Genomic DNA, 23,878 nt, shown 5'->3' on the forward strand with positions numbered 1-23,878 from the left:
CTCGGTGGTCACTACAGATTGAGGGACTCAGCGTCTTAGGACCATGGGAAGCCAAAAAAACTTTCTAGTAGCGGGAATGCTGCTTGCCACCACCATCAGTTAATACACATTCAAACCACTAGTCACTCCGCCCCAGAACATGCAGGTGTGTGTGCATGTGCATGAGACACTGGTCAGTACCTCATATTCCATCATAAACAGCCTTGGCAGAGAAACAGATGCACTGCTATTTCATCACTGGCTTGGTGGATTTCTGTCTGCACGCTGGGGGAATAGGGACAGGCTGGTGTCACACACCCACACCTGGTTCCTCCACCACAAGTGAGGTTCATGGTCTGTCACACTGCCTCTGCTTCCTGACCTGTGTGGTATTGGCACAAACCCGCTGCCTAGAAGCCAGGCAGGCTTACCTTCCCGTCAGCTCCCAGCTCCACACCTTCAAGGCCAATGATCTCTTTCAAGCTCACGGCACCTGTTGATTGTCTCCCTCCATCCAACTTCAGATCCCTGGGGAGCACAAGACAAAAAAAAAAAAAATGCTTTTGTTTGCACCCAAGAGAGCCGTGATGATGTTTATTGCATGAGACACCACAGTCACACTGGTGAAAATGACCAAGCGGGCCCTGGCCAACGGGACCTCCCTCTGTTCCTCCTTCAGGGCTTATCAGCAACACTCTGCAGGCAGTTCCATCCACTTTGAAATAAACAAAATCCAACTGAACAGAAAGCCTGAAGGTGGAAGTCAGGCTCAGACGTCCCTTCCCGCTCAAAAGACCCCCCCACTCTTAGAGGGTCAGTGAGCAGGAAGCCAAGGAGCATCCCCTGGGCCCGGTGGGACAATGGTTCTCTTGGGCTCTGGCTGCTGGGCTCTTTCTAAAGCGAGGAGAGACCACTTCTCCTTGTCACCCCCTTTATCAGATGAGAGAAAGAAATTCTTGTCCTGAACAGTTCTCAGGTTTATTGCTGGTAACGAAAGAATTAATGCCACTAAAGCTACCCCAGCTACCTTGCCAGGCCACCTAGAAAATAAGTATCTTTCTACAGAAGAATAATCTCCAGTGGTAATAACAAGCATTTATATAGCACGTCACAATTTACAAAGACTGCTACACATCATCTCTTTCAGTCTTTCAGATGACCCTATCAGACAGTCAGACAGGTATTGCTGTTATTATTCTAGTGTGTGTGTGTGTGTGTGTGTGTGTGTGTGTGTAATATCAGCCCTGAGCTAACATCTGCCAATCCTCCTCTTTTTGCTGAGGAAGACTGGCCCTGAGCTAACATCTATTGCCAATCCTCCTCCTTTTTTTTTTTTCCCCTTTTTCTCCCTAAAGCCCCAGGAGATAGTTGTATGTCATAGTTGCACATCCTTCTAGTTGCTGTATGTGGGACGCCGCCTCAGCATGGCCGGACAAGCAGTGCGTCGGTGTGCGCCCGGGATCTGAACCTGGGCTGCCAGTAGCGGAGCGCACGCGCTGAACCGCTAAACCATGGGGCTGGCCCCTGTTATTATTCTATTTTACAGATGAGAAAAACAAGGCCTGGAGTAGGAAAATGCCTTGCCAAGGTCACCAGGATAGCAGGCTGTAGAGACTGGTTTTGCACTCAGTGCCGTCCCTAGGACATCACGTTGCAAGGCAGGAGATGCAAGGCAGGCTGGCGATGGCTGTGCTCAGGGGTAACTGCTCATATTTTCAAAGGACAACCTGACTCCTTACAGTAGCTCTCAAACTTGGCTGCATGTTAGAATCACCTGGGGATCTCTGACAAGCTACTGCTGTCTGGCTCCCACCCCCAGATGCTCTGATTCAGTGGGTATGGGGTGTAACCTGGGCGGCAGGAGTTTTAAACACTCCCTAGGTGATTCTAAAGTGCAGCCACATCTGGGAAGGACTGTCTTCCAGCTTCCGCCTCTAGGGCACAGGGCTTGTCAGTCAAAGCTGTGTCAGGCCAACAGTATTCCTGCCATGTGGCCTAGAAAGGCACCGTGTTTAGGGGCTGTCTCCTACAACCTAAGCAAGAACAAATAAAACATGAAGGCAAGACTCTCTGGCCCAAAGGTAAAGGAATCAAAGAAAAAGCAAGAGAGAAAGGGAGCCAGGTGAGTGGGGAGAAGAGAGACAAGAAGCCCCCCACCCCCGTCCTATGGAGGAAAACAGGGATTCTCTAATTTTGTAGAGCAATAACCCTTGTCTCTGGGCGTTCCATGGGTGAACTGGCTCCCTAATCCTACCTATAACACGGAGCGTGATTAATGACAGTTTTCAAAAGAAATACCCAAGACATGCACTCAGTAAGTACCGCATTTTTAGGTAGTCTCCTTGGGAGGCCACGGTACTGCCATGCTCAATACGTCTCTGGAGCCCTTTTCGAAATCGACATTCAAGTCATGCAGAAAAAACCAACCAACCAACCCATCCCAGTCTTCAAACTCTATATTTATATATATATATTTTTCACCTTGAACACTATTACTTTAATCAGTGTTCCCTCCATGGACCAGATTTGACTGTAAATGACTTCAGGTAACTCCAAACATCAAACTCTCCCCTTAGGACAGCAAAGAATAGGATAGTAACTCAGAGAATTGTAAACACTTCGTTAGAAGGTGCAAACCACCCCACTGAGAGCTCCAAAAATGTCTGAGCAACGGAAGTCCTCTCAGGATGTGCCTGAGTTCTCCCGCTGTGCCTCCTCTGCTGGGGACCACACTCACTGAGGACTATGGGGTCCAGGATAATTTAAGTCACATCACTTTATAGACATGCTGTGCCAACAGAGAGATTTGCATTCCAGGTACTGACCTCAAATCCACAGCAGGAAGGACCAAGTGGCCTGGAGCAGAGCGGGCTCAGCAAGGCCGTGAGAACCTCAGGATGGCCCAGACAGAGACCACCCGCCCTGCTGCCCCGCCTCCTACATGAGTGTCCAGGGTGGCTCTCAAAAGACTTCCTCAAGCAATTAAGGACGGAGATGAGGAATATGACAGAGCACTAACAAAGGGAGGTGGCTACAGAACAAGAACCCGAACAATGAAGATAAAACAGCCACGTGGGTCAGGGCGAGGGGCCCAACAAAGGAAGAGCAGACGCTGAGCTGGTACAAAGACAGCAGCGCCTGGCCTTCCATTAGAGGACTCACGGCACACGCTTCCACGGACGTCCTGCTTGCCCAAAGCAAACCCAGCAAGCACAAGCCTCCAATTCCCAACTCCCAAACAATTGTCTCCTTGTATCCATTTCGCCAGAGAATGTTATTTAGGGCTGAAATTAATACAAAAGCAGGGAATGTCTTTAGGGAGTGAGGAGTATTAAAATAGGCCCATATTAACAGTGCTCCTGGGTGGAGAGCTGGCTGCAGGCAGGAACAGAGTCTCATCCCATGTTGTACCCTGTCTACACAGCATCTGATATGTACAGATGCTTAAAGAGCTGTTTACTGAGCTGAGGCGGTCTGGCTCGCTGCTGTCTTGCGGGTGCAGGTTCATAAAGACGATGTGGAACATGGGTGTTTTTCCACTGTGCCCATTTTCATCTGCCTAAGTTTGCTCACAGGCTCACTGCTTCCCCGGGCAGCACCGCCTTTGCCAGCCAGCCCCTGGCTGCTAAATGCACACATTCCAGTTCACAGAACCAAACCAGCCACGCTTACCCCAAACCCCCTTCTTGATGCCTTCTCCACGGCAAAGGGAGCCATACCAAAAATTACACTTTAAGTGCTCACGTAAAATCCAAGACTCCTCTCCATGAGATAAACTCCTAACTCCATGTAAAGAAACAGGGATTCTTAGACCCGGTGACTGTCCATGTGCCTCAGGGACACTCTGGACCACACAGAGGAGAAAGAGCCACAAAGCTCCACCACACCTAACCACAGGAACTGATCTCTCAAGAATTATACTGTGCTGGTCTGCTGACTGCCGCCACCACTTCCCTGGCTCTTCACTTGTGTCATTCTACTTTCTCAATAACTGAGGCCAAGCCGAGTAAGACAATAAGCTGGGAGAGTAGTGGCTTCACTCTCAACTGTGAGCATACTGCTCATGACAGACCAGCGCTGTCCAACAGAACTTCCTGTAGTGATGGAAAAGTTCTTTCTCTGAGCTGTCCAATATGGGAGCCACTAGCCACAGGTGGCGGTTGAGCACTAGAAGTGTGCCGAGTTGACTAAGGAACTGGATTTTTAATTTTAGTTAAATTTAAATAGCCGCATGTGGTGAGTGGCTACTGTGTTGGACTAAGTACGCCTTAGTGCTTACTCCTGAGGATTCTGGCTACCATTTTGTTTTTTTTTTTTGTGAGGAAGATCAGCCCTGAGCTAACATCTATGCCAATCCTTCTCTTTTTGCTGAGGAAGACCGGCTCTGGGTTAACATCTGCGCCCATCTTCCTCCACTTTATGTGGGATGCCGCCACAGCATGGCCTGACAAGCGGTGTGTCGGTGCACGCCCGGGATCTGAACCCAGGCCGCCAGCAGTAGAGCGCACGCACTTAACTGCTATGCCATGGGGTCGGCCCTTCGGCTACCATTAATGTATAACTTCCTGTGGCAAGACAGTCATAGATGATATACTTTGTGACTTAGGTTTTGTCTTCCAGCTTTCTCCCCATTTTCTGCCCACTGCCTCAGGGGATGTTTACATCCCAGACCCCAGCTCACTGAAGAGACTATGTCAGGGGTCCCAGACAGGCTGGGGAGACGCGAGACCCTGAAGATGGAGCCAGCACAGCAGGATTACCTTCAGTGGGGAGGGAAACGACGACTGCGGGGTCCATGATCAAAGAGGACCCACGCCCTGCACCGCACCAGCACCCCAGGAACAGGGCTTCCAGCTGTGAGAAAAACACACATCCTACATGAGCACAGAGCAGCTTTTGCCCTGAAGGGCCACGGGGACAGGGGCGATGGGCATTTCGGTGGTGCCAGAGCACCAAGGAAGAATGAACAGCATGTGCTCCCCAAAGCCGAGGCATTCCAGGAGATTCCAGGTCCTCTGCACAATCCTGGGGGAAGTGGGGAGGGATGCCCACTGGTAATCAGTTTGAATTGCCCTCCGGCCTTGTAGAAGGGAGGCTAATAGTTCATATTAAGTCAATTTTTAATAAAAGAAGAAATGAGGTATTTCCTGCACATTGAAGCTGGTGCACTCATTCCTGCTCCATCGCACTTCAAAACTTCACGGACATGGTAATAAACCTCACACTGCTCTGGAAAATTGACAGCTTGTGGTGGCGGCTGAGGGCACACTTTCCCATTATTTCTGCCTCAGATTCAGGGAGAGGTTGTCACTAACTTCACGGCTGCCATTTGTGGGACTGAATCAAGAGCACATGTGTACACACATCGCTTGCACAGTCAGGTGTCCACAGAAAATGAAACAGATCTCACCTAAGCTATTCAACAACGTTGGTCTCTTGTAAGAGCTTTTGAATTTGTGTATGTTCAGACTCTTAGGATCTGAAAAATACATCTTTCACCAAGAGGCTGACAAACTTCTCTAGGGTCCTTAGCTAAGTGCTCTCATTAGTGTCGCCGAAACCTCACACGTGTCATATGAAATTGCTGTTATTTGCCATTTTGTTCTATATAAAGAGCGATCTCACATCGTGCCACCTAATTTACAGATGAGGTAACTGCTTAGGCCTTGGTGTGAGTGTCAAACAAACAAGAGACCCGTGGCCCTGGATGCCCCACCTGTTGTGGGAACCTAGAGGGTGGGAGTCGCCTGCAGAAAGGAACTAGGGTGTTGCTGGTTCACCCAACAGAATCTTTAAAAACTCCAAGGAAAAAGAATTAAGAAGTCCCAGTGGAGCAGTGATAAAATCTTGACGTTTTCTTTCTAAGATCATTATTTTGAACTCTCATCAAAATTGTGTATGAAAACAGAAATATCTGTTTGGCTCAAGTGCCAGCATTAACCATCTAGTACCAGGAGACAGAGCTGGATAACGTGGACCTGCAGCTGAAAGTAATTGAAAGCAAACCGAAAGTGGACTTTTCAATTTCTTTGAAAAGCCTAGAAGATTATTTTTTCCCAGATATGCCTAGAGTTCAAATGTTAAATTTATGTTCCATCTCCTTCTAAAAACGGAATGCAAGCAAGTTCAAATACCACATGTGGATATTGTCTAAAATTGTGTGCGTTAGGTTTAAATGTTGTAGATTGTACTCAGAGATGAACACAGTCAGGTAATAGGAAAAGATCTCATTTCGACAGATGCACTAACAGAACCACTGGTAGGAAACCATGGACAATGCATGGTCTGGCTCCTCTTCCACAGTCCTGGGTGACATTACAGCTCAGACTTATTTAGCTACAAGAGCTCATTTCTCATTCTATTCAGGTGTCTTAACTTTTGCAGAGGCTGTAGACAACAAACATACTTTGAAAATCCAGCACGAAGATTTTTTTTTTACCAAGGCTGGCCAGTGGGGGTGGGGGGTGTATGGGAGAAGGTTTAAGGCGGGAGAGGGGAGGGGCTCACAGAGGACTGGAAGGAGGGGATTAAAACAGGAGATGAAAATGCATTTGGGGAGACAGCCCAGCAGCAGTTATACCTTAAGCAAGGAGCAAAAATATAGGTTGGTTCTTTTTAGAGGTGTAAACCCATCCTTCATAAGATGGCACCACTATTCATTTAATGTAGCTCTCCTTGAAAGCCTGTAAATTCATGTTGGAAACCCCCTGGACCTCTGTCTTAGTTTTGGCTCCCATGGCATAAAGCGAACGTACATGATTTCACAGTGGTGGAGTCATCTGGTCAGAGCAGATGGCCAATCCAGATATCCCGGTGCCCAAAGTGGGTTACCTAGGTCACTATTACCACACAATGGCCAACTCTGGATTTCATTTTGTGTAACAGGCAAAACGATCTTTCGTTTCCGTTTCTGAAGTTCACTGAGCCATAATGTATGGAATTGATCAAACAAGATTCCCTATGAGATACCAAGTTCAAGCTAAGGCCTTTTCCTTAGGGGGCTTATAATGAATGAACCAATATTCTTAATAAAAAAAGATGTAAGATTTAAATACTTAACACCTGGGAAATAGACAGAAAAGTGTGTGGGTGATCAACTGACCAGTTTCCAGGGCTTTCCGCTTCTAAGAGGGGGATGGCCCGACTTCTATCCAGGACCATTTCTCTAATGTGCTCTAAACTCAAGATAGCGGAATGCCAGCCAAGAGCTCCACTGGGCACTTGCTCTTTAAAGGAAAACAACAGGCTGAACACTTTAATGTGTAAATAATTTAAAAGCCAATTAAATATTAACAGGATTTCCAGATCCTTCAAAAAAAAAAAAAAAAATAGAGATTTGCTGCACAGAAAGCACAGCTTGAAAGCTGGATTAGGAAAGGAAATACCACTTGTGAGCTCATTTTAATTAAGAGATTACATATCCACTGGAACTCAACGACACAAGCATTTACCATAGTTTAAGAAGCCCCATTTGTGGTCTCTCCAGATACAGTACAGCTGCCATCTTGGATTGGGCCTGCTTACTGGTATCCGAGCAGAATGTTATATCACCACAATTCACAGTCAATGGAACAAGGCCCAGGGCTGACAGAAAAGACTGAAATCAAAGCAGCTTTTAGTCTAGAAGTCCTGTCCCCCTCACACTCGGCACTTCATCAATAAGCCATCCCCTCAAGGGTAACTGGCAGACAGTGAAGGGGCCTTAATGTAGCTTACACCAAAATCTTTGTCTAAAGGCAGCTCCTATAAACAGCCGGATAATGGCATGATTCATTCATGAGATCATTCTAGAATCTGTTTCTGTGTGGGAATATGCTTGGTGTGAGGAAAGAAATACAATTTGTGAATGTGTAATTTTCCACAACGAAAAGAGACATTTTGGGGGAAAGTGGGTGGAGAGGAAGGGAGGATGGGCCCAGAGCCAGGCAGGGAGCATTCAGGCTTGGAGGCCCTCTCTAAGAATAGAAGAAGCTGTTCTCTGTGTCACAAAATGATCAACACTCAGGAAGTGGAACCAAGAGGATGACCTCATCTGAAATGCCCCAATGCCAAAAGCTATGGACAGACACTGAGTGGAAGCTGCTATTTTAAATCACGCCCCCAGGGATACCTTGTGCTCCACTGGGAAGCCATTTTCTTCATCACGTGTTCTCCAATACATTTGTAGTCAACTAACCCAGTGACTGTCATTCAATCAGGAATGGTTATCTGAATGGGTCTGCATCTACACACACATCACAGAAACTGTTTTTTGCTGGAATCACTAGCTTGGTTATTTTACATAATCCCCAACCACAAGTTAGCTGGGTTCATTCCTCCTTCCTTCTGGTTGGATCCTTATATACAGAAATATCTACTCATGTCCGTATGTTTCAAGAAATAAAGAGCATCTGGGTCACCCTTGTCAGTTCCCTTATGCACAGCAACAACCCTAGGACTGGCCCTCAATACCATGCCTGCAGTCTCTCACTCACCAGTGGGTTGTGTTCTAAAAGCTTTTGAGTTGGCCATCTAGAACTCGGATTGCATTTTCCCACTGACATGATGTTATAAATGGAGATTAGCCCACTCTTTTAGCCTATAATGTCACTGAACTAGCTCAATAGTACAAGCAAGACTGCGGTGTAGGAGCAACAGGTCAGAGGGGAAAAGAGAGCAAAGAAACAGGAGAAAGCCAAGTCTCTCTCAGGGCTTCCTGGTTTGGGGTGACCCTCAGCAACATTTTAAAGGAGGTCAAGTTTGTATTATCTCCACCTCCCTCTCTGAACTTCCTTTTCCTTCTCAGGACTCCAGAATCCTTTCTCCTAAGCTGTTCCTGTTTTTCACAGTTTTTTTTCCCTCTCTCTACTTCTGAACCCATAGATTCCTTTGCAACGCCCAGATCTTCTACTCCTGGGCCCATGGTGATGGCACAGCAGCCCAGAGGACAGGCCAGCGGTTGGGGAGCAAGAGGAGGGTGTGATCCTAGGTAGACATGTGGATGTGCTGTTTATCAAGTGGGGTCTGCCTACTCAGAAAGTCAAGAATCTTGCTTGCAACTCACTTTATAAGCTGAGGGTCACCAAGCCAAACCACAAATCCATGCTGGAAAAGAGAAGGCAGTGACTAATGTGGATAAAAGGCAAAAAGACTCCGACGGGCCTTGGCAACTGTTGGTTGAGACGAGGAGCTGGTTCAAGGCTGGGACTCTTCCCAGAAAATGGTATAATTTACAAGCTTAATCTGAGAAGAGTGTTTACAGCCATGGGAAGGTTTGATGTTACAGTTACAGGGAAAAGACGGGCGACATCTGTTCCTTTTCTCAGCAACCAGCTTCCACTAGCTGGTTTTGAAAGGTGGGAGTTGGCAGAGCTTCTTCCCACCAGCAAAAAGATCAAAACAAAACAATCGTCTCATCACATTCCATACAAGCAAGCGTACTAGGAAAAAAAAAAGACTGGAAGGAAATAGACCAAAATGTTAATGATGACTCTGTTTAGGAGGTGAGGCTCGGTCATTTTTATCTTCCTTTTATTTTTACATACTTTGCAGATTTTTTTAATAAGCACACACAACTGAGGAAAATAATTTAAAGACCAAATAAAAGCAGATCTGAAGATGAATCCCTTGTTTGCAGAAAGGCACAGCTGGCTAAACTCATCGTGACCCAGACAGATTTGCTGTATTGGGGCAGATCTAGAGAGAGCAGTGAAGCAGATCTGTGACTGGACAAAACGTTACCAAAGCTAACATTTAACGAGAATCTACTACAGACTGGCAGCGGGCTCAAAGCTTTCCTATGGAATATTTCATTTAACACTATCAAAATTCCCTGAGGTTGACATTATAGCCAGCTTTACAGGTGAGTAAGCCTGGGACCAGTGAGTCTGATTAGTTTTTGGGGACTGAGGATTCTGCCTGACCACCAGCTCTCTCCCATACACCCTACTGCTCCGGGCTTCAGATGCCCATGGGCACTGACGGCAGAGATGGATAAGGACGGCTCCTTATGGAGCCATGAGGGATGGAGTAGAGATGAGTGGGCTTCTTGTCCCCTCTCCCACTTTTCTGGAATAACTCCGTGGTTAGCTGTTTTATTTATTGGCGTTCTATGTAAACTTGTGTTGGAAAAACGGTTTCTTTAGCTAAAAAAGAAAAAGAAAAAGTCTGGGGGCCGGTCTGGTGGCACAAGCAGTTAAGTGTGCGCGCTCCGCTGCGGCGGCCCAGGGTTCGCCGGTTCGGATCCCGGGCGCACACTGAAGCACTGCTTGGCAAGCCATGCTGTGGCGGCGTCCCATATAAAGTGGAGGAAGATGGGCACAGATGTTAGCCCAGGGCCTGTCTTCCTCAGCAAAAAAAAAAAAAAGAAAGAAAGAAACAGTCTGAAAACCACAGGGCTAGACAGTCTCTAAGTTCCTTCTAGCTCTAAGAGTCTAACTTTGGAGCTGAAGAGTGCTCCTTCTCACTGAACCCATGCGAACTGGCGTTACCTGGCGAATCTTCCATGTCAGGTACCCTTTAATGAATTAGCTGGGGGATACCCCGAGGAGAAGTGGCACTGCCCTTATGTCCAGGAAGGGCTTCCACGTCCTCGGAATAGGTGTTTGCTCATCAAGCTCAGCCTGTAGGCCACCTGTTAAGAAATATAATCCATTCTGGTAACGATTAGTGGGACTTGGGGCTTAGCTGCTGTGTTATCTGAAAGGAGTGAGCACAGCCTGTAGCCAGTCTTCAATCTAAGCATGCCAATAAATCCCAACATCCTCCCAACATGTGCACCTGATTAGAGAGGGCCATGCTGGGCACAGGGAGGGCTGGGCAGCAAGGACCAGACTGTGCATGTGTGTGTGCAGGTGGGTGGCGGTAAGGAAGACCAAGGCAGGGGCTTCAATTCACCCCAGACATGGAGAGGGGCTCCAGTGACAAGATGAAGCTCCCCACTCCCCCCAAGACTGACCTGGGAAAACTACCCTCTTCTAACTCTTTCCTAGACTCAATCCAAAGATGTACCCTGCTTTACACAAAAGCAGTATACACTAAAGGAAAACCATGTGTTGATCTGCTCAAAATGCGGCTGGCTGTTATTTACATTCTGATCACACGATGCTGGCCTGGAGCCATTCTGGCAACCTGAGTTGACGGCGGCCACTGGAAACCAGGGAACTCCCCAGGGGCTTGGGCAGAGACCACAGAACCAGGTGTGACCTCAGCAAAGGGCCCTTGGCATTCTTGGGTGAATGTTCAGGGTGTTAGCGTTTGTGAGCGACTCTGAAGGTGCACAGCACAGGTGATTTGTTGTGCTGGTGAGGCCAAGTCAGAGCTGCCCAGACCACATGTCTGACGTGGGGGAGACAGCCGGCTATGGAGGTCAGGTCTGGGGACCTGGATGGGGCTTAGCACCTGCATCTGTGCTTGCAAGGATGCACCCTGACATCCTCTTTTGTCCTGTAGGCTTAGCAACTTTCATTGTGGGTGTGACAGAGTTACTCCCAGAGAAGCAGGGCCCTGAGGTCCATGTCAGATCATCCTTGTTAGCACCTTCCAGGCCCTTCCTTCTGATGGTCCATCCAGTATCACCATTTCTATCGAGATGTCCACAGGGACGAGGTGCCAGGCTGAACGTCCTGAGAAACAGCACTTGCTCCTGCTGTAGTCTGGCCATCGTTTGTTGGGGCAATGATGTATATTCATAAAATTAGCCCTTCTCAAAAGCCTGGAGGCACAGTCCTCAGAAACACCGCTTTTACTCACGCATTCAACAAACATAGCAAGAGTGCCTATTGTGCACTGTGCAGTGCTAGCGATGGCTCGAGGACTAAGACACAATCCACACCCTCAAGGAGGGTAAGGACAAGTTACAAAGAGGGTAAAATACACGTGTCAGTGCTATGACAGGCCTGAGCAAAGGGTACCAGAGAGCACGAGTGGACTCTTAGTGGGGCCTTGGGGTGGGGCGTTAGGACTGGGGAGGGGCGCCTGAGAGAGCCGCCTGGAGGAGAGGTCTGAGTTCAGTCCAGGGCTGGCAGGCTGCAGGCTGGTGGTGCTGTTTACTGCTGAGCTCAGCTGGGGGCCTGTCTGAACTCAGAGCCCTGAGGTTTGCATACCTATGGTGTCTAATTAGAAACTGTCTTCTTTCAGGGAAGCATGTCTAGGGGGAGGGCAGGGACCCTCTGAGCTTCGTAGGGACCCTCATTTCCCTGAGGGCTCCCTCCTGGAGCTGATGCTGGGTTAGGGGCTGGACTCCTTTGGTGGCCTCCGCAGGTTCAGTGGCAGAAGCCACAGATTGGCTCACAATACCCAGGAAGGCTAAAAAACTACATTTCCCAGACTCCCACAGGTAAGCCTAGATTGTATGCCGTGGAAGCCCTCAGGGGAAACGAGGAGACAGAAGTAAGACATGGGGGAGATGAGAACTTCTGGCAGGCGTGGGGTGGAAGTATTAAAAAGAGAACACAACGCCCGTGGAGCCCGCAGCCTGCCTGGCCTACCTCCGACCTCTGCCTCAGCCTCCGCATCTGCATCCGTGAAATGATCAATCTACCTTATGAGGCTGTTGCAGAGACTAATGAGTGAACTTAGAGCAGTGCCTGGCGTGCCGTAGCATTACTGATGTTTCAGCCTAAGTTAGTACCTCTATTTATCACATTCACACAAATGTCTGACTACACCATCAACTGGTCCTAAGGAAATATGTTCTTTTCTCCAATATCTTTTTACCTATAAATCAAGGCAGAAGAACAGTTGAAGCCCGTGGCAGCTGTTAAGTAATCAGGGCAGTCTGCTTCACGCAGAAGCACTTTGCGAATAATGCTACTATCAGCCTAGTTGTATACATCGGATGGCATGCAAAGACCCCAAACATTTCATACTGTTCACAACCCCGGGCTGATTAAGCCCCTATACTCATAGCCCACAGCAGGAAACAATGTACCAAATAAAACTACAGAACGTCACCAGATCTGCACATTTAAAAAAACTCAAAATTTAAAAAGTTGGAAGGAGAATAATTATGTAGATATGAGCTCTAGAAGCAGCTGATCATTGGTGGATGGGAGTGTGAACAGTATGTCCCATTCATAAGCTCCTTATTCAACCAGACGTACGGCTTCCACATTAGCAAAGTTGACCGAGATGAGAACACAGACACAAACTATTTGAGCGTGCAGGATCCTTTGCGAGTCCAGTCAACCCGCCCATTGTACAAACGAGGGAACTGAGACTGGGAAGGCTGAGCGATGGGCCTGTGACACTGACATCTGGGACCAGGACCTGGTCTCACAGCACAGCTGTCTTCACCACTCTCCCTCCTCACCAGACAGGCCTGCACGCCGTGGTGTGGGTCAGCCACGGGATTCTAGCGTGGATGGTGCTGTACAGAGTTCTCAGCATGTGAGGCATTATAGAGACTTCCCATGGAAGTTCCCGATGAGCCAAATCATCTTCTGACATCCTCAGAAGTCAACTTTAAGGCTGGAATATCCTTCTCCACTTCTCTAAGACCTCAACTTCCATGTCTAGCTGAAGAGCCACCTTCTCTGGGGAGCACTCCCTGATGGCTCCATCTGAATTCACTGAACTCCTCCCTCTGTGCTCCAGCTGCACACTGCCTGGGACTCACTTGTTTGCCCTTCTGTTTGATGGTTAGTTTGTTTACTCGCTTGTTTCCATCTCCTACCATTAGAGGGTAATGAGGAAAGAGCGTTTTCCTGTTCACCACTGTATCCCTAACTGCCTAGAACAGCGCCTGGCACACAGTAGGTTCAACAGACTTTGTGGAGTGAATGAATGAATTCCACTGTGCGGTGGTAGCGCCTGCACTTTTACATAGGAGGCGGGCAGGGACGGCAATGTACTTGGAGGGATGGGTGGGGATAAAGAGACTTCACATAACAGACCCTTGTCTTTTACTGAAGATTGTAGATTTATTGTAAATGTGGACGTTGATAAAGATTTGGGGGCAAAGCCCTCTCTAGCACCTCTTTGGGGCTCCCCAGTTGTCTTGGTTTGGTTGTCCACACGTCTGGCTTCCTTGCTCGATGATAAGCTCCTGGAGAGCGAGTCTTACCCATCCCTGCACCCTCCCAGCCTCCATCAGGGCCTCATGCTCACTGGGACCAGAAGAAATGTCTGAATGCACGAATGAATTAATACATGAGTCAATGAATGAATGAATGGATGGTAAAACCCTGTCCTAAGATTAGCCTGTCTGCTTTGGTCAACTGATGTCAGGAGCCAAAATAAGTGTTCGGTTCAGTTTAAAACCAAGAACAAAGCTTTGGGGTCAGGGTGGGAGGGAGGGTAAGCCAAGATGTGAGAGCCGGACTTGGGAAACTTCAGTGCAGCATGAGAAGCCAGAAAACAAAACCGGAAAGAGATAAGACCATCCTGATAAGATGCTTTCCATGCAAAGGAGGTTCAAGTACACAGTGGATGAACTTTTGAGTTTCCTGTTTTTAAACGTGCTTGTGATGAAGCTGGAACTGTACATTACCCCCTTCAGCAGGGGGGTACATGCTTGTCTGGAAGAATCAGGCACATGTGGCCCGGCCCATGTGCCTAAGTACAACAGAAGCCTGGGAACTAGAATCCACAAAGTTCGCAGGCTGGCAGGCAGAGGCCTGGGTTCGGTGTTGCCAGCTCTGCTGGGAGTGGGTGAGTTGCACCCCCTGGGCCTCCAGGGCTCATGCTGCGAAGCAAGGAGGCCGCACCACATCATCTCTTAAGTCCTTTCCGTCCCTGAAATTCTGTGACTTACGTCCTAGTCACAAAGAGAGCTTTAGCATAGAAGTAAAGGAATTTTCCACCGTGGAAAGGTATTAGTTAATATGTGTATGAACTAAACTAGTTTAAAATATATATGTATATAATTTAGTAGTACAAATATTTTTATTATTTGAGCATAGCTGTTTCCTAAAAATTAGTAAAGAAAATCATAACTATGATAAATGGCAGTTACTCATAAATAGGATGTCTGTTCATTAAAAAACTTAAAAAGCAGAATGCTTCTTAATCCTGCTGCTAAATTATGATTTTTTTTTAAAATTTTTTGTTTATTGCAGTAACATTGGTTTATGACATTGTATAAATTTCAGGTGTACATCATTATACTTCTATTTCTACATAGATTACATCATGTTCACCACCCAAATACTAATTCTAAATTACGATATTTTGAATTGTGCTCAGTTTCTTATGTGAGTACTTAAGTAGAATATGCCGCAGAAACAAGCATGTTCCTTTCTCTGCTAGGCAGTACAAAGGATTCGATTATGGGTTTTGTTATAGAAAACTAACCTTTCTGCACCTGGATTTCCTCATCTATAAAATTTGAAGGTGCGGTAAGTTTGAGTTTACTCATGTCTAAGCTGTAAAAGGTTATGTCCTGTGAGCCCACACATTCCCTTTGCTTCTTCATCTGGGGCCAACCAGCAGAGGAGCTGAACCTCTTGGTAATCCTCCTGAAACACACAAGGCCTTCCCAGGACTGTGGAGGGAGACCTGGGCACTGACAGACACCATTCCCCAGCACCTAGGCTGCCCCGTGCAGGGCCATGTATTTCCACCAGGATGTCAAACAGAGATAATCTGAGCGCGTTCTTCCCGGGTAACTGAAGTTAAAACATATTCCTATTGGCTTTGCATAAAACGCTGTGATCTTCAAATTAACGACACAAGGTAGTAACTTGCCACCCCCATTCTGCAGAGGAACAAACAGAGGCTCACAGAAGGTAAGTGATTTGCCCAGGGGAAAAACTGTCAGTCTCCCAAGTTCTCCATATTGACTCCCACACTTGGTTTGCTGTAAGAAATCCAGGGTCCTTGACAAGCTGGCCCCACCCACCTCTCTGTGTACCAGGTGCCAGGCTGGACCTGTACCCAGTTACCCTGCGAGTCTGAGGGACCCTGGAGGCAGTTATTATAAAAGTTCCATTTCACAGACGGGTTTCTGTGAACACGGAGCTCGTCTGGCCTGTTGGCCAGGGTGGGTCTGGAAAATCCTAGGGCTGGACAGGCTCTGGTTCAAATTCCCATTCTGGCCCAAAGTTGGTGTTTGAGACCTTAACCTTCGAGGATCAGTGGTCTTATCTATAAAATGAGGATAAGCACATGGGTACCATAATGAGGGGACCTCAGAGCTTGGAGATAAGATCATCCTTCCAGAATGAAACTAACATCAACACTTCAAAGACGAAAGCATGGAGAAGCCAGATTGTCTTGGTATCTTCAGCCTTTACTAAAAGCGGGAACCAATCATATGCGAATTTTTGTGCGTCCCCTCTCTTGGTTGTAAGTTCTGGGAGGGCAGGTCCCAGGTCCATCTTTCACTACCTTTATCCCAGTACCTAGTCACACAGTAAGCACTCAATAAATGAATGAAGGGAACATAGCTAAGGAAAGAATACAACAACCAGAAAGGTCAGCAAGGGAAACCCAGAAAAATAAGGCAGAGACCGCAGTGCCCATGCCAGCCCTGGCCGTGAGAGGACACGCATGCAGACAGCATCCCACCGATGATTCAGATGCCCCTGGAAGTATGCTTACAGGCTGGCCACACTCAAATACTCTGGCACCGGGGGCCACTTCTGGTAATAAGATGAATGAGCTGGCCTTCTGGGCTGCGAGGTGGTAGAAGCTAGTGTCTCTAGGGAATGAGTCTGCTCTCAGGGGCAGCCAGGCCCAGGCCCACAGGAAGCTGAGAAGCTGAAGGAAGACTCCCTGTGACGTCTCCTAAGGTCAGCCTGCTGTCCACGCCCAGGCGGTTCTTGAACCTCTAAGCCACAGGATTTGCTGTTACTGTTTCTAGAACACTTCCTTTGCAAGGTTGTCACAGAGATGTAGATAACAAAGAGGACCAGCACAAAGTAAGTGCTCAATCAACAGTAAGACTTATTATTGCTCTTTAAGGCACACATCTGATAAATGATCAAGTTAGGATGCCATGAATAAAATGTGCTACATTGTCCCATAAGGCTTATGGTGTCGGGTACAAATAATGATTATGGTGAACTGAACAGGCTGGAAGTCTGACAGGAGTACAGGGGGAAAGGGAAGGCCAGGTGAGTGGGAATGACGATGGAGACCTCATGGAAGACTGTGGAAGACGAATAAGTGGCGCATCAGCACGAGGGGCCATAGTGCCCTCCCACGGGGCACTGGTGATGTGTGCTAGTGTGTGGTTATCACAACGACCAGAGGGCAATCCCAGCATTTAGTTTGCAGAGGCCAGAGCTGACACCCCACAAGCTCCCGGCATCCTACACAGTGAACTGCCCTGCCCTGAATACCAGCAGCTCCCTGACGACAAACATCGGATGCAGTGAACAGGTGAGGGGGCGAGGGAGTCGAGACTAATGAGCATAGAGTTCGGGACAGGGAATGAGAAGGGGAGGCTTTGCAAGGACAGAGCCTCACTTACCTCCTTTTTTTCAGAGCAAAAGGAGGGGCTTGTTGACCTAGAGAGGTGAGCGTTCCTCTGGCCTGTGGCGAATCACACAGGTCTGTTCCTGGTACCACTCTGCTCCAACTGCTGGTCAGTTTCCAGCCCCAAGCCCAAGATGCAAGGAGGTAGGATGGCCACATGGTTTGTCTGATTCCTTTCCTGACCTACCTTTCTCCAAAAGTCAACAAGGCCCTGCGGAATGGGGTGGCCCCATGTTGCTCTTGGCTTTACAGAAATGGAAGAGATGACAAAATGTACACATATACAATGGAGTATACTCAGCCATAAAAAAGAATGAAATCTTGCCATTTGTGACAACATGGATGGACCTAGAAGGTATTATGCTAAGTGAAATAAACCAGGCAGAGAAAGACAAATACTGTATGAGTTCACTTACACGCGGAATCTAAAAAACAAAACAAACAAACAAAATAAAACAGGCATAGACTCACAGATACAGAAAACAAACTGGCGGTTACCAGAGGGGAGAGGGGTTGTGGGGGTAGGCGAAATAGATGGAAGGGATTAAAAGGTACAAACTTCCAGTTACAGAATAAATAAGTCACAGGGATGTAATATATAGCATAGGGAATATAGTCAATAATATTGCAATAACTTTGTATGGTGACAGAGGGTAACTACACAACGTGGTGATCATTTTGTGATGTCTATAAATACGAATCACTATGACGTACACCTGAAACTAATATAATACTGTATGTCAATTACACCTCAATAAAAAACAAACAAAAAGGAAAGAAACAGCAGGCAATGTGGTGAGGACACGTGCACACATGTGCACACACAAAATAACAAGGAAGCTTTCTAGCTGAAAAGAAAGCGGAATTTTTTTTTTCCTTTCAAATTTACAAATACTGAATTTGCAATGTCAAAGTAAGGGAAGTTCTTTGAAATGGAAAGTGCAGCCACACTATGCACACGGTGTCTGCACTTTTCACCCAGAGAACCACAAAGCAAGCATGCATATACATACCCAGCCTGGGCACTGTCACGATACGGCAGCACGGAAAATATACTACAGAAGGATCTTCTGCCACTGACAAGGACTATTCTAAAAAATAAAAATAAAAACAAACAACAAACAAACTAACTAAATGCAAAGATTTAAATTAAAGAAAAATTCTATAGCAATTAATCAGTCATGGAATTCAAAGCAATATTTGCACACTCCCGCCACCTCCTTGGACAGATGGGATTCTGTGCTCCTTGCAAAATGCAACGTCAGCACAGCAGAAGTAGGCTGCCTCTCCTTATCCAGATGTTAACGTGCGAGACACCGGCAAAGGTCTCTAATGCGTACACACGAATCCTTCCTCCGGTGAGAGTTGCTGGCTGTGGGCAGCACATGCAAGATGGGGAGACAGAGCTACGAGTCTGGGGTGCCCAGTGCTGAGCCAACAGTCATGCCACTTTTAAACCACTGATTTCTACTCCTCAGTAAACAATGCAAGAGCAACAGTGCCAGAAAGACACTCAGATGCCATTATGATCATTAGGTTTTTTTATACGCTGGCAGCTTGTTAGGTTCTGAGAATAAATTAAGGAAACGATTACATAACCAGTCTTAGCCTTCATTCCTGCTATAAAGACACTACTGGAAACAGTTCTACGTGATGCTCTTAGGCAATCAGAGGCCACTTAAAAAAACATAAAAAAAAAAAAAAACCAACTCTCAAAAGTACTTACCCTGGTATCTGAGAATAACATTTGCCAAAGAGAACTGCTGATGAAAAAATGGAGAAAGGAGTGGAGGAGATTTAAAAAACAACATTCTTGAGGGCAATGGCAATACATATCACATATGGAGCTTATTGGCTTTTGTATCTTCTCCTTCAATAATCATCATAATAAGACCAGAGAGAAAACAGTACTACTAACTGCCTCAAGGTTGGGGATTTTGACCTTGGTTTTTTCGTTTTTTGGGTTTTTTTGGTGAGGAAGACTGGCCCTGCACTAACATCCATTGCCAATGTTCCTCTTTTTGCTTGAGGAAGATTGTCCCTGAGCTAACCTCTGTGCCATCTTCCTCTATTTTGTATGTGGGACGCCGCCACAGCATGGCTTGATGAGCGGTGTGTAGGTCCACGCCCAGGATCCGAATCTGCAAACCCCAGGCTGCCAAAGCAGAGCGCATGAACCCAGTCACTACGCCAATGGGCCGGCCCCTTGACCTTGTGTTAAAACTATGATACTAAATTGCCTACACGTTCAGGATAAAGTCAGGGTCCCTGGCGTGGCAATCAGGCCCTGTCTTCTGGCTCTTTCTGCCTCTCTGGTCTCAACACGCACGACATTTCCCTCTGTGACTTAACCATTCAGCCACACGAAAGGACCTGCAGTCCCCCCACCTTAAAACCCATTTCATACCGCTGTCCTCTGCAGGCTATCTCTTCTGCCTGTTGTGTCCTACTCAGTATGCTTAGCGAATTTCTACTTATTCTTCAAAACCTGGCTCAGAAGCCACCTCCCCAGGAGATATTCCCCTCCTTCACGGTTTCGTTTTGGAGCTGCCTCTACTCCTTAGTTCCACTTCCAGGGGTGCACTGATCACAAAGCTGCCACACATTTGCTGCCCTCCTTTTCTAGGCAGTGAGTCCAAGGGTTTAGCACACGGCCGCCCCACCACAAACACAGTCTGGGCAACGCTGTGCTTCAGAGCAGTACTGGCGTCCCCGTCAGGGGGAGGCCAGGACTGTGGGGTCTGTTTATTCCACAGCGATTCACATCTACCGTGGCTGATGGGAAAGAAGCAACATTCCCAGCTTCAAATATCAGCTCTGCCACCTTTGTACGACCTCAGGCAGCTTCCTAATTCTAAGCTTCAGTTTCCTCATCTAAAAAAATAGGATAAAATTGGTAACCATCTTATTGGAATATTGTAAAGAGTAAATGAGTCCATACTGGGAGAGCCCTTGGAAAGGTGGTGGGCAAATAACACACCTGCAATAAATATTCCCTGTTTTTACTGGGAACTGCCTTCTCGGATTGCGGTAAGTGTTACCAGCACAGTACCTAGATTCTGAACCTCTTCAGACCTCTGTGCTAAAATACACAGGCCTGCTAAGATGAGACAGGCCAGGCTAGACGGACACTGAAAGATGACACGCGTGGCCCGTCTACAAAGATGCAACACACACACGCACAGAGGTGTCTCTCCTCTCTTAAGGGAGATGTTTATCACATACCAAAACCCCAAACCCTGGTGACTGCTCTAAGGACAGAAGCGTCTCACCCAGAGTGGACCGCCAAGGCCTGAGGGCCAAGAATTAAAGAAGTCCTGAGCACACCATCTACTAGACACCAGCAAGCTCCTGGAGCTCTCACCCACGGGACCAGCATCAGAGCTTCTGACATCGCAATGCCCACGTAAATTTACAGAAGCAGACGTAATTATAGCTAATACTTACTAAGTATCAGTTAGGTGCCAGATTCTAAATGTTTTAACTGACGAGGCATGAGCGAGTAAGTGATGTGCCACAGGTGACGCACGAGCAGGCGTGACCGACCGAGGATTTGAACACGTGCTCTTTGCCACTACGTGCCTCAATGCTTTGCTTTCCTCTAAGACTGACTAGAAAAGTCTGCTCCTGTGGGTTTGACTGGCCATCAAGAAGTCCGCCTTCATCCAGATTTTCTAGGGTGGCTGGCTTTCTGGCCTGGCCTGCAGGTTACCAGGCCCAGCATGGGTGGGGCCAGAGGGTGACCGATCACAACAGCCCTTGACATGAGAGCTGCTGGAGCCCTGGGCGGCTCAGACTCCTGCCTGCTCTGCTCAGTCTTGGCCCCTTTCCAGATGGAAGGACACAGGTTCTCCACACAACCCCCACCACTCCCTGCCATCCACCCAAAAGAAAAGTCTGGAACTACTCATTCCTCATGCCACTCGACATCCATGTGTCACGTCTTCTGCAACACAAAGGAAGGAATGTGTTGAACAGACTCAACTGGCTTAGCATTACTGCATTTTCTTCATTACTCAGTGCTAACATGCCCTTCCTTCCCACACACGGAATTTGTTTGGACATTTTTAATAGAACAAGAAAATGAGAGAATATAAATGCATGTGAAGTTTAGTGTTCTTTCCAAAGTTTCAACCACAATGTGCCTATTAGTAAATGGGCTGCATCGCTCTGTTAAACTGAGTGCTCACACTGTGTGGTCCTCACCATTTAGTTCCGAGAGAGGCTGACAGCTCATTCAGAAAAAGGTATTATTCTAATACATAGGTCAAGTTTAGCAACTATGAATATGGAATGTTTCCCAGCAATCCCAGTCGGTTGGCCATTCTCTAGCAGCTGGAGGGGGAGGGGGAAAGTAAGGAGCACCGCATATTTGGGCACTTTCCTTCCATTCTCAGGTCCAGTTGCATCCTATAGACTCCCACTCTCTGCAGGGGACAGAGGAGGAATCCAGAGCAGAGACCTGCACAGCAGCTCTGCCCCAGGTCTGCAGCTGTTCAAGTCCTGGGGAGCTGGAAATAGCCAAAGGGTCTCCCAAGAACACATTCTCTATGTTTCCTGAAGTAGCCCTGGAAACTGGGAAGGACTTCGGGCCCTAGCCAGAACAGGCAAATATCAACAAATGGTGAGGTCTCAGTCTCCCGTTTCCCATACTAGCAACTTTGAGCAGTGTGAATCTCAAGACAGGTCCCACGTGACCAACAGCTCTGCCCCAAACCTAGAGGGTTCACATGAATTTGCAGCTTTGCTCTTTACGAGTATCAGGGAAACATCCATCATAATGGAAATGCCTGAGAAGAAAATCAGATTTGTTCGCCTCCTTTGAGTGCTTCTGTATTGATGAAAGAATTAAATTAGATGCTAGTTGTCAAGAATGACGTAAGACGGCCAAACTCCATTTCCACAGGGCTTCAGAAATTGACCACCTCCGTGTCTTGGCCTCCAACCACTGTGGTTATCTTCTTTTATGCTCAAATGGCACGCAAAAAGCCCACTTAATTTTCCCCTTCTGTCACATATAACACTTTACTTGGAGTCAAGGTGACCAGAAAGCATTACCCAAAAGATTATGACTTCAAAAGAGGAATTAACTCCAGAGAGATGGGTCTTTAAGGAATTAAAGATCACATTTCCATACAAACATCTGCCAAAAGGAAAAAAAAATAGCAAAGGAGAGAGCTCCCCAGGGCTGCAGCCCACATGGCAGAGCTGCCTCTCAGGGCACACAGTGTTTTCCAAACCCTTCCAGGAAGCACTGGGAGTGCTCTGTAGCTGGCATCCCGTCTAACCTTCTTCTTCATGTAGCTTCATTTCCTTGCTAAGAAAGTGCTTCTGGTATGAGGGAACTTACAGCTTCAGGCCATAAAGCTTCCAAATCCACGCTTTGCCCTTGAGATTCTAGTGTTCAGAACAGCCAGGAGATGCATAAAGGCCCCACAGTTGACAGAGCGCCATGGACCACTTTCACCGAATCTTCTCTCAACCCCTCCGCCCAGCGCTGACGATGTCTGTTGGGCAATGTCTAATGCCACCCAGGACACTTAAGTGTTCCCTCTTAAGCCAAAAACTGGCTTCTTGATCTATGTCCAGAACCCTGGGGAGACTCTGTTGACTGTGGGAAGGTTCAACCTCTTCCAGGTCGAATATCCCATTATAGTAGAATATTCTCTTAAGGACATAAAAACAAGCAATCCATTTCAAAAGCTAGAGCAAAGAACATCACATGGACAATGGTGGATGAGCACAGAAATGCATGAACACAGCCCAGGGGCGTCGACAGCCCAGGGGTCCACATTAGGAACTAGGCACCCACAGAAGCAGCCAAGGGTGATCCTTTCTTAGAGCCTTCAGAGGGCACGGGGCCCAGCTGACGCTTGATTTCTGACTTCTGGCCTCCAAAACAGTGGGAGGACACATTTTCATTGTTTTAAGCCACCCAGTTTGTGGCACGTTGTAGGGCAGCCCCAGAAAATGAACAGCTGGCATTGGGTCACTTTCTTCCCAGTGCTGCTCAGTGTCACACAACACCTGCTTGTGCACTCACACTACGTTTGCTGGTGCACAGAGAAGTCCAACACTGTTAAGACTAACACCAGGGGACAAGCGAATATGACGACATCTGAAGCCCAAGGCCTGCCAGATGCACTCTCTTCTCAGCTCCTCTCCCGCTCACCCTCTTCCCACCACTGCTTCTTCCTCCTCTCACAGTGCTCTGTGAAATGCTGGGAGAAGGGGCCTTGACCCCTTTCTCTCTCTTTCCGAAAGGCTGCAATTACATAAGAGCTGAATGGAAACAAAAACAAAGTGTTCTTGTTTACCCTATTTAAACTCTCATCGGCCATTGGGGGGATGTCTTTCCTCCTTAGGAAACACTGCCCTCACTGTGGGATGTGCCTTATCCAGGTATGAGGACAAATGCAAAGAAGCTGCGAGGGATATGAGACCGGTCCTCACAAAACCATCTGTTCCCTTCCGTTCTGGAGCGGGATGGGGACGATAT

At 47.4% G+C, this 23,878-nt stretch overlaps 1 protein-coding gene across 1 annotated transcript in view; it reads right to left on the bottom strand.

Annotated features, from left to right (window-relative positions):
• Nucleotides 1-23,878, bottom strand: part of CABLES1 (Cdk5 and Abl enzyme substrate 1) — a 110,869-nt gene that overhangs the window by 21,848 nt on the left and 65,143 nt on the right. Inside the window, exons 4-5 of the mRNA XM_004421121.3 lie at nt 18,393-18,470; nt 411-507 (exon numbers count right to left, since the gene is read on the bottom strand). Coding sequence (XP_004421178.2) covers nt 411-507; nt 18,393-18,470 — 175 coding nt within the window. The remainder of the gene's footprint in view (nt 1-410; nt 508-18,392; nt 18,471-23,878) is intronic.

This window comes from Ceratotherium simum, chromosome 14 (genome assembly GCF_057802395.1).
Source record: "Ceratotherium simum simum isolate JZ-2026a chromosome 14, ASM5780239v1, whole genome shotgun sequence".
NCBI classification, from domain to species: domain Eukaryota; kingdom Metazoa; phylum Chordata; class Mammalia; order Perissodactyla; family Rhinocerotidae; genus Ceratotherium; species Ceratotherium simum.